The sequence below is a fragment of the Mastacembelus armatus genome, chromosome 4 (assembly GCF_900324485.2).
Source record: "Mastacembelus armatus chromosome 4, fMasArm1.2, whole genome shotgun sequence".
Classification (NCBI taxonomy): domain Eukaryota; kingdom Metazoa; phylum Chordata; class Actinopteri; order Synbranchiformes; family Mastacembelidae; genus Mastacembelus; species Mastacembelus armatus.
The window spans coordinates 12445878-12457953 of NC_046636.1; the positions used below are offsets into that span (position 1 = coordinate 12445878).

General features: G+C 39.7%; 1 protein-coding gene across 1 annotated transcript in view; it reads left to right on the top strand.

The window, feature by feature from the left end:
• trappc8 (trafficking protein particle complex subunit 8) overlaps positions 1-12076 on the top strand; it is a 61939-nt gene that overhangs the window by 1431 nt on the left and 48432 nt on the right. Inside the window, exons 2-4 of the mRNA XM_026322957.1 lie at positions 7687-7896; positions 10276-10365; positions 10908-11082. Coding sequence (XP_026178742.1) covers positions 7687-7896; positions 10276-10365; positions 10908-11082 — 475 coding nt within the window. The remainder of the gene's footprint in view (positions 1-7686; positions 7897-10275; positions 10366-10907; positions 11083-12076) is intronic.

Sequence of the window (12076 nt, forward strand, 5' to 3'; positions counted from 1 at the left end):
GCAGTAGTGGCACTACCTCAGGTCCAAAAGAATTGAATTGATTGTGATTAAATATTTTAATCGATTGACAGCCCTAATGTTTTACTTTATTCTTGTATTTTCTGACTACCTTGGCTGTTGTGTTTTCTTTTTAGGCATTATGCGTAACAAAGTGTATACCTTGGAAAAACCACTACATAAACAGAGAAAATATGGATGCAGACATTTAACAATAATGAAGTTACACATCATTCAATTCCATTTAATTTTATTTGTATAGCGCCAAATCACAACACAATCATCTCAAGGCACTTTACAAAAAACAAAAAAAAACCAACAAATCCCTTATAAGCCAGCAACAGTGGAGAGGATAAACTCCCTTTATCGGAAGAACCCTCCAGCAGACCCAGGCTCAGTTTGGGTGGCCATCTGCCTCGAGTGGTTGGGGTGAGTGGACAGAGGAGAGAGAAAAGAACAGCAACAATAAACAACAAATAGACACTGCAGGTTGATGGGGCCAGTAACTGCACATCGGCAATATACAGGGACACCTGCAGAAGGTACAGAGAGAGAGAGGACAGAGCGAAAGAGAGAGCACAAAGTTAGTGACGTTCAATGGTGAAATATACATGGGGGTGTCTGCCTCCTGAACCCAGATTGGGAGCTGGCTCCACAGGAGAGGAAGAGAGGGGAAGGGAAGGTAGGGTTAGGGTAGGGGAGCTTAGTGCACCGATGGTCCTCGGACAGTCTAGGCCTATAGCAGCATAACTAAGGGATGGTTCAGGGTTACCTGAAGCCAGCCCTAACTATACGCTTTGAGGAAGAGGAAGGTTTTAAGTCTAGCCTTAAAAGTACACAGTGTGTCTGCCTCCTGAACCCAGACTGGGAGGTGGTTCCACAGGAGAGGAGCTTGATAGCTAAAGGCTCTGCCTCCCATTCTACTTTTGGAAACTCTGGGAACCACAAGTAGACCTGCACTCTGAGAGCGAGTGCTCTATTGGGATAATATGGTACTATGAGGTCTTTAAGGTATCAAGGCGTTTGATCATGAAGCAATTTGTATTTGAGGATAAGGATTTTTAAATTCTATTCTGGATTTTACAAGGAGCCAGTGAAGAGAAGTTAGTAAAGGAGAAATATGATCTCTCTTGCTAGTTCCTGTCAGGTCTCTGGCTGCAGCATTCTGGATTAACTGAAAGCTTTTTACAGTAGCCTCCAGTTATGTGTGCAATAAGCGCGCTGCTGCCATGTGTCAGTCTACCTGACTGTTTTTGTTCTGCTGTCTGTATAAATATTTCATTAATAGAGAATAAAACATAAAATTATCCAGGTCTTACTGGCAGAGTGAAAATTTCACTGGTATCACTCTTGATCTACTGGTTTGACAGTGCTATGCTTTTAGTTTAGTATACAAAGATGTTTTAATTCTATCAAACTAAAAATTGTGTTTACTATTTTAATAATGTATAGTGTTGTGCTCCACGTTTAGGATCTTTGACCGTAATAGATCTTTGACCAGATACATGAAACCCAATGTAACCGATTATAATTTCTTATCTGTGACAGTGCCTTTATATTTGCATATCCACAAACAGGCTAATAGGTTTTTTACAACACCTGGTGGCAGAAAGACAGCCATTTCCAGGTCTTTCCAGAGATGTTCGGCAGGGTTCAAGTCAGGGCTCTAGCTGGGCCACTCTAGGACATTTACACAGTTGTCCCTAAGCCACTCCTCTGTTGTCTTGGCTGTGTGCTTAGGGCCATTGTCATGTTTGGAAGGTAAACCTTTGGCCCAGTCTGAGGAACAAGTTCCACTGAGGGTACTTTGCTTCATTTTCTTTCCCTCAACTGTGACCAGTCTCCTAGTCTCTACCACTGAAAATTTTTTCTCATTAATCTACACTCAGTACCCCTTAATGATGAAGTGAAAACAAGAATTCTAGAAATGTCTGTAAATTTATTAACAAGAAAAAAAAACTGAAATATTACCTTTACATAAGTCACTTTTTTCCTCCTCTGGCTTGTCCTGCGACTTATACTGCGAAGCGACTTGTATGTGCTTATTTACGGTAAATTTGTCGAATAAAATCCCTTTACCATACAGGTACACACTGCTTAGGTAGCGTGGCGCTCCCAGCCTAATACCAATGTAGGCATTGAGTGTTTTCTCTAGCTTCTGTACCCTGGGTACGTCATAAACTGTCAGGCACCATAACAGCCGTGGTAAAACATTGTCGAAATTGCTTCCCCATCTAAACAAAACTTATTTTCTGCCAGCACACCTTTTAATATTGGCACGCTTCTTTTCTTGATTTCTCTTGCTTGACCTTCATCCTGTCCCACTATAAGTTAGAAAACAACTTATCCAATAGTTTCTTTATACATGGTACAGTAGTCGTGATTGTTGTCATGTCGTCCATGTACCCACGTATTGGTGGTAACTGCTGTCCTTACTGGAGCCTCTCTCCTCCTGCAACCCATTTGGATGCCCTAATAATAACTTCCATTACCATGGTAAAAACTAATGGCGAGATGTGTATCCTGCCATAATGACTAATTGTTACCATGCTGTAGTGAGCTTTTTTGTTGTAAAGCATACCTGGATGTCATTAAAGACTAGACTTTTTAACTATCTCTGGTACCTTAACCCTCTGGGGTCGACGCACGAGCTGGCGCGTTTTGACACATCTTTTCCTGATAAGGCCGAAACAAACTTAAATTACTCTGTCAATTCTGATCGTACAGATAAAAGAAATATATCATTCAAATCTGTAAAGGGTCTACTTTTAGTTGTATACCATCATAATAAAAACAGAACGTTGTGCTTTTTTTTTAAATAAAGAAAGCCGACAGGCCTTTTCTGTCTCTGCCATTTATCTTCACAGACGCGTAAATAAAACAACCAGAATCTCAGCGAATACTTGCCTCGTAAATATAAGAATTATATGGCTAGAAAGCTTGAAATGTTTTCTTTTAGATGAAACAATTCAAGTTGAAAACAAATCATCACTTTTTATTTAATCCGTATGAACGTAAGGAGAAGTCCGTTTTTTCCTCTCACCTCATTACAGGTAATGCGGTCCCGCCTTGTACACTGTCCACTGTTCACATGTAAATAATCTCAGGTGAACCAGGTAAATATGTGCACACCCCCGAGAAATGACACAAAATATCAAACTTCACCATAGAATTTACTCACTTTTTCTGCACGTTTGGATGATGGCGCGTTACGCACGTGAAGCAGCGCTCCTTACATTCCACACAGAGACAAATAGTTTAGCTTGTCCTCAGAGTAAAAACACTGATTTTAACTCAAATGAGGATCGTTTGGCTCCTCATTGTGTTGCATTGTGCTGCACTAATCCGTCCCATCTACATTGACTGAAAGGCTCATTATGCGCGTCTTTGTCTGGTCGTTCAGTGCGTCTTTTGTGTTCTCAGGTAAATCACATGACTATTCATCCTCAGACACACCCTCTTGCATATGGCCTTTCTGGACAAAAAGTGTCTTAGAAAATTTAAATCAGTGTATTGTTTACTGTGAATGTGTGAACAAGATGACATTCTCAGCACTCTGAAGTAAACACTTTAGCCTACAACATGCAGGTCTCCAAGGTCTTGTGAACCAATGTTCTGTTTGTGTTTTATGGTCTTATTTCAGTGAGTAAAAAAGTGTAGTTTTTCACTAACCATACATAAACACTTTTTCCTCAAAACACAATCATGTATAAACTTGCTGCTCACATATTATTGTAGCCAATTTTGTGGTGATTACAGTGTTATCAGACTTGAGACATTAATATGTTTATAAAAACCACTGAAAAAAGCACAAATGTCAGGACGTCAAAATTTGTCCAGGCCCCCAAAACCCCCTCAGATCCCAGAGGGTTAAAATAATCTTGTGCTTCACACAGTAATCTATGGGGGACAGAGCCAAAGGTGTTTTCTACATCTAAGAAAACCATATGCAAGTCCCTTTTTTTTTCTCTTTGCGACTGAATTTGGTGTTAGATCACGCTTGTGTCACCAAGCATCCAGAAAAACCTGCGATTCCAGCTTTCTGCACTGAGGTGTTAATAAACATATTGCTCTCTAGGTAACTTGGCAGCCTTTATGTCACTACACTAAAAAAAAAAAATCTTCCACATTCAGAAGGCAAATATTCCTAAATTGTCCTATCTGAACAGAGCAAGATCAGGTTCAGCCCCTGTGCCTAATGTTGTGTCCTACAAGCTATACAAATATGCTCTAGATGAGTTGAAATTTCTATGGTAGCGTCTTAGAGTTGCATGGTCCTACTCTCCTAATAGGTGCAGGAGAGCAGGAGGGATAGATTCTGCTTGCCTCCACTCAACCTGATCTTGCTTTCCTAACTACCCTAGTCTGAGAGTTGTTCTGCAGATGTTAAGATAAATTAAGTATTTTCTCTGCTCAACCCAAAATGTTTAGACCTTATTGTTAATGAAGAGAAAATACTATGATATTGACATCATCAAAGGGAGGGTCACTGGCAGTGAAGAGTCTGGTTTGAACTTATATGAAAAAGGCATCATGGAGACATGCAGATTTGTAGGTTAGTAAGCATTTTGTCTGTGATTCAGAAATTGCACTTCAAGGTGTTCTCTGCTAAAATGTTCATTAGTGTGTTTTTGCACCTGATGTTTTGTTGTAACACTGATTTAATTGTCAAAATATTTAGTTACTGCCTGCTTTAGCCTGTACTCATTTTACACACAATTTCACTTAACGGAGAAAAGACTGACTTCAAATTCTCTACATCCAACCTCCACTGGACACACCTTACCCTTGCAGCCATGTGAAATGCACTAGTAGCTGGTTCTGTATATGTGCAGATTAGATTCTATTGAATATTGATGAAAAGGGTGGACAGAGAAACGATAGAAGGAAGGGCCGGGCTGAAATGAGACGGTCTAGCCTATGGAGGACTTCCTGATTGTGTAACCAATTGTTCTTGCCCAAAGACTGTAGAAGGGGTGGACATAGCAAGCCCGCTTCCGGGTTGGAAGCCATATAGGAAGTAACTGCTGGCTCCAACAAACCCTGGCTGTCATTGACTTCCATTCAAAAATCAGGGCCAATGACTCAGTCAGTATTGTTGCCACAGTAATCATTGTGACTTTGTCGTCTTTGTTTGAACACGCTCTTAATAGTCCTAATTTTTTTTTATGTTGATATTTGCTCTGTAGCAAAAGATATTGAGATAAATAACTGACCAATCAGGTGCCTCCTTTAATCCATGTCTCCTCGTTCCATGTTGACACATTTGATTGACAGGTTGCACCTACACAAATTGCTGATACCTGACATTTTATGCATAGAATTAATTGTACATAACAGATATTGATATTTAGCCCTAGACTAAGCCTTATTGCTAGGGGCAGTTCAGATTGTAGCATTTGTAGCTTTAACTGCTCCAGGGGGCATGCATGGTCAACAAGAGGCCTTCGGTTTCTGGGAAAAGAAGGCCTCGTTTGTCAGCAGCATTTGAAGGAGTCTTCGAAATGGGACAACCTTGTTACACTGTGATGCGATCGGCTTTCAAATGCAGCCTTCGAAGGATGCAGCCTCTGAATTAGGGCACAGCTCATGTGTAACAGCAGTGGACATTAGGCAACCAGTCAGTCGATTACCCAACCACAGGCAGCCAGAGTGGCAGGCCTTGTTTTTTGCTGAATAATTTTTTCTGAATTTTGGTTCCATTTTTTTTAAAAGAAAATGAATTTATTAGAAACTTAAAATCCAATCTTCATCAGAGGTGCCAATAATTATGGAGGGCACTGTAACATAGCGTGCTCTACATGTCCTTGTGGTAAATGGAGAACTGTGTCAGTTTTAATCTGTCCAGCTACCTACACATTGCATTTAACAGCTCACATTTGCTTGTTCTTTGTGCCCATAAATGCAGCCCAAAACCTGTTGATGTAATACAGGTGGCCTACAGCTAAGTACCTACCTGAGTACCTGCTGTGTGGACTGTGTGCTGCTCTGTTATTGTGGTGGACATGCCACATTATCTGTGTAGACATGGCATTAGAAGGCTACATCTGTAGTTATAGAATCTGGAGCTAGAATACATAACTGTAATTTTTAATTCCAGCAAACATACACACATCATTTAATTATGTAGTGAGCAGGTGGAGGCAAATCTAAGAGAGGTGAAGGTTTGCTCTGGAAAGGAGAGGAATGAAGGTTAGCCACAGTAAAACAGAGTATGTGTGTCAATGAGAGAGACTCAAGTAGAACGGTGAGGTTACAGGCAGTAGAGGTGAAGAAAGTGGAGGATTTTAAGTACCTAGGGTCAGCAGTCCAGAGCAATGGAGAGTGTGGAAAAGAAGTGAAGAGACATGTGCAAGCAGGTTGGAACGGTGGGAGGAAAGTGTGAGGTGTGATGTGTGACAAAAGAGTGTAAGCAAGAATGAAAGGAAAGGTGTACAAGATAGTGGTGAGACCAGCAATGTTGTATGGTTTAGAGACAGTGGCACTGAGAAAAAGACAGGAGGCAGAGCTGGAGGTAGCAGAGCTGAAGATGTTGAGTTTCTCTTTAGGAGTGACGAGGATGGATAGGATCAGGAATGAGTACATCAGAGGGACAGCTCATATTAGATGTTTTGGAGAAAAAACCAGGGAAGCCAGATTGAGATGGTTTGGACATGTTCAGAGGAGGCAAACCATGCATTCATTGGTAAAAGTATGCTAAGGTTAGAGCTGCCTAGAGGAAGACCGAAGAGGAGGTTCTTGGATGTAGTTAATGAGGACGTGAGGATAGTTGGTGTGGGTGAGGAGGATATAGAGGATAGGGTTGAATGGTGGCAGATGATTCGCTGTGGCGACCCCTGAAGGGAGCAGCTGAAAGAAAAAGAAGATACAACATTTAATTAAAATAATCAAATAAACTGAACATCACTGAGTTCTTAGTATATACCAGGGGTATTCAACTAAAATTTAAAGAGAAAATTTCTTGAAGCAAAGGTCTGGAAGATCATAATGTCTAACTAGTTAGTGTGATATGTATTTAAGTAGCCTAGTAGTTTTATCAACATCTGCATGTAATCAAATGAATTCATAATCTTTATGTTGTCTCATAATGGCGTTTCACATTGGCACTTTTAATAAGTGAACATATGAGACACACTGGTTTAGTGTTCCCAGTGGGAAGTATGAACATAAATGAGTCTGTCCATTCCGGATTAAATGCTCTATTTTCGCAGTCCACTATTCTTTTTTTGGTGGGTGCCATTTGTTCGGTTCTCTCCCTTTGTTTTCTACATGTATCGCCTTTTTTCATTTTCTTTGTACCGTCTTTTCATGTGTAACTTGCCTCTAGTGCTGTTTACACTGTAGAGTCGTAATGTTTACCGCCTGGAATGCACAGACTTGATTGGCTGAGTGGTATCACGTGGGATGGCTCAACTTGCATGCAATTGGTCTGTGCGCTAAAAGCGCCCGGTTAGGTTTTAAATCATAACCTTCTGTTTTGGCTGTAGGTACAGGTCCGTATGGGGCAGCTTTTGGGTCCGCAGCCGGACCGCGGTCCGCCTGTTAGTGACCTATGGTATATACTTTTGATGAGGTTGAAGACCACAGTCATGTAGTCACATTTTGTAACTGTACAGACAGTAAGACTGGAATGCACCGATTTACTGTTTTGAATGACTGATCTGAAAGTGTTCTTGTTTTCTTCTGTAGGTCATATCCGAGACCCCAACAACCAGGTACAGACTGTGAAAAACCTGCGTATCTGTGTCAACAAATTGGTGGCGAGCCAAAATACAACATCTGCTGTCCTCGGTCCCACTCAGCGCCAACTGCTCAGTGAAGTGGTGTTATCCTGTCAGCCACAAGACGGTGCTGTGACCAATATGATCACAGTAGGAGGCTATCAACTCAATTTCAATGGTAAGGGCTGTTTGGTTCACTGATTCTGATTTTGATATTTGTGGTGTAAGAAAAGTAGATAGCAGCTCATATTGAATTTGACAGATAGGAAAATTCAAACATAAAGGCCTTTACACACCAGGAATGATGTGAATAACAAAAATGTGAAAAATTCTGAGACACAAACTTACCAGATATTCAAATGTGATGCAAATATGCATCACGGTTTGTAAAAAGTCAGGTTACAAAAATGGGTTTCCTCATCAAACGATGATGATCTTGTGCTGATTTTACTAAATAAAAGCATAAAAAAAAAAAGAAAATTTTGGGTCACAAGAATACACAAGAACAGTCACTATATTTCACCCAGTCATGCAATGTTTAATGCCAATAAATATAATATCTTTGTTTTAGCAGGATAGTAACTGTCCTTGTTCTCCTGATAATAACAACATGTTTTACATTGCTCAGTATTGTATACAATTAATGCTATAAAATGTTAGATAACTAGATGACTAGCTGGCAAAGGGTTTCATGTAGTCACTGTTCGCAAGCTACTGAGTGGGATATAAACAAACCACTGCCATAACAAAGCTCTTCAACCATACACAACCATACACTGGCCTTGTACTTGTGTCTTTGTAATTTTGTCCTTTTAAAGAACTCTCTTAGTTGAAACAAAGTTAATAAGCTGGTTCGCCATGTTGAATGTTTCTGACATTTCAACAAGATGCATTGTGACTCGTGAGAGGTGTTCCTGCTGCTGGCGAAAGGTTGGTAAAGTCGACATGGGACAGTCGACACAGCAGAATTCCATTGTTGATGTGAAATGATCTATCTACTTATTGGGGCAAAAAAAAAAAATGTTATTGACGAACAAAGTAATGGCTCAGGAAACTTGCCTCTGGTGAGTGAAGGCCTTAACTCTGTAACTACAATAGTAAACATCATTAGAATAATTATAGTTGATGTAATTGTCATAACTGGGCAGTATGCAAGGGCATATACATGTGCACTTCAAAAGCTCACTGCTTGATGAAATTCAGATTTTGCAAGTCTTAAATAAGGGATGTAGAAGCAAACCTTCCTTTGTGTAGTGTTTTTTCCTGTCAAGTTTGTGATACAGATCTGTATGCAAATTTATGCCCTATGTTGACCCCTTTGCCAGCCAGACCCACTCCTTTCTTAGTGAAAGAATGTGGGTCTGGACCCCTTGCCTTAGGGAGTCTCTTTCTCTAGCTTCAAATGAGCCTGGCCAATCACAGCTGTCTTTCTGCCTGTCCCAGGACTGCAAATCTTCCTAAAACTAGTCATTGTTGTGTTCAAAAATATGCACAGAACTGGTGAAAACACTGTATTCTCATGTTTTTACAACAGAAATGCCAACAGTCATTCCATAGTGTCTCTAACGCATGCCATTCATTGGTCTCACTGTTGCTTTGCTAGTATCATATCCTTCATTTCTCTGATTGATTTATTCTGCGTCCATTGGTCCACCCCCTATAATTCAATCTCAACCAAAGAGATTCCATGCTGATTCTTTGTATAGAATAGAAAAAGAGTTAATCTGACTGGCCAGGCTAGCCTTATGTACTCACATTCCCACATAGAGGTTGTGAGGCCACCATTCCTTAACATTGCATTTTAGTACAGTTCTAGTCTATATTGGAATTACAGAAATTCTTTCATTAGAAATTACAGTGCATATGCTGTTTAACTGTCATTTACATTGATGAGTCCACCTCTCAATGTGCCATATTTAGATGGTCTATTACATTCCTGTCAAATTCCAAATACTTTTTCATTTACCTAAAATGTGCTTTTCCACCCAGGACAGAAACTTTTTGAGAAACACAATACCACAAGATCAGTAACGCAAACCCTATAGTTGGCCTCTGTCTCTCACTAACATGGGCCCTTGTCCAATCTCATGGTCATCTTTGTGATGTCCCACAATAACAGTTTTAAATTATTTTACTAATTTCAAATCTTCCTTTATTTATTTCATTTATGTGCATATTTGTGATATTTACTTGTAAAGTTTGTCTGTATTTTCTTCTTTTTTTTTTGTTGTAAATTTTTTTTTAAATCAATTTTTCACCACAAAAAAAAAGTTTTCATTTAAACAGCATGGCAATAAACCTTTTTCTGATTCTGAAAATGCAGTCTACATATTGACATTAAGAAAAAATTCCTATCTCTTATTTTGCTGGCCATCTTGTATGATGAAAATGTGGCACAGCTAATTAACATAAATGTACCACTCATGGGTTTTATTGCCAAAATGAAAACATAAATAGTAATAATCAGGTAACCAAGAAACAACATGCAATTAAACAAATGCTAATTGTTGCTTATAAGAACAAGTTTTCTAGCTCATTTTTGTATTTGTGTTTCTAGCAACCACGCCCTGGTTTGAAGCCTACAGAGAAAACTTCCTGCAATCAATGCCTGCCTCTGATCACGAGTTCCTCAATTATTTCCTTGCCTGTATCCTTTTGACAGCACATCAATGTCACTGGACAGCTCTGGTCATAAAGATTCAACATGCTCTTTTCTGGTCATTTTGTGAAATTCCAGCTAGGTTAGATCAGGCAGTGGTCTTGTACAGTGTGTTATCATTCATGTGACAGATTCTCTAAAAATGCAAAACACTGACTCTGTGCTATTCATCAATTCTGATGAATATGTACTGTTATCTTTCCCCTGAAGTTTTAGCCAAGCATGAAAAATTGTAACTGAAAAACTGAAAAATTGTAAGGGTTGGTGAGGGAAAAAAAAGAGGGTTTTTTGAATATACAGTTTACTAATAGTCCTCTTAATATGATGGATTTTATCATTTAAAGGCTCCATGTAATGACAATTTTGCTTGCATAATCTGATACATTTCTTTATTCAGAACTCAATTATAATTATCACTGTTATTTACTAGTACTTCTGCTCCTTTTGACTGGCCTAGTTCAAATGATCTGTTCTTCTCTAATGGTTCCAAATGGATTACATTTGTGTCCTTGACATCTTGGTTGTGACAGGTCTGCTGGTGGTGTCCTCCACTGAGGCAGTCCCTGTGGAGCAGTTCCTCAAGCTTTCCCAGGAGCAGCACAGGGTTCAGCACAGTGGAGAATACACTAACCCTAAGTGGTTTATTCCTAACACGCTTAAATACTACGTCTTGCTACATGACATGAGCGAGGGGAATGAACATAGGTACTCAAAGAGCTCTTACTGTAGATATGTACGATGTGTGCACAATTATTAGGCAAGTGAGTATTTTTAGCATATAATTTTTATGCATATTTTCCAACTTCAAGCTGTTTAAACTTGAATGCTTATTGGATATAAGCATATCAGGTGATGTGTATTTGTGTAATGAGAGAAGGTGTGGCCTAAGGAGATCAACATCCACATATCAAGGTGTGCATAATTTTTAGGCAGCTTCTTTTTCTCAGGCAAAATGGGCCAAAAAAGAGATTTAACTGACTCTGATTGTAGCTTGTATTTCAGAGGAATGCAGCACTCTTGACATTGCCAAGATATTGGGGCATGGTCACAGAACCATCTAACATTTTGTTGCAAATCGTGAACAGGGTCGCAAGAAACATGTTGAGAAAAACAAGATGCACATTAACTGCCTAAGAGTTGAGAAGAATGAAACATGAAGCTACCAGGAACCCCTTTACCTCCAGTGCTCTCATATTCCAGAACTGCAACCTACTTGGAGTGCCCAGAAGTACAAAGTGTTTAGTGCTCAGGGACATGGCCAAGGTAAGGAAGGCTGAAACCCGATCACCACTCCACAAGACACATAAGTTGAAATGTCAAGACTGGGCCAAGAAATATCTGAAGACAAGTTTTTCCAAGGTTTTATGGACTGACGAGAGTGACTCTTGGCAGACCATATGGATGGGCCCGTGGCTGAATCAGCTCCACTTCACAAGATGGAGGTGGGGTACTGATATGAGCTGGTATTATTAAAGATGAGCTAGTTGGACCTTTTTGGGTTGAAGATGAGCTCAAAATTAACTCCCAAACTTACTGCCAATTTTAAGAAGACACTTTCTTCAAGCAGAAAAAAAGCCTGCATCTTTCAAGAAGACCATGATATATATATATATTTTTTGTACACAATGCTCCATCGCATGCATTGAAGTACTCCTCTGTGTGCCTAGCCAGTAAAGGCCTCAAAGATGAAAGAATGAAG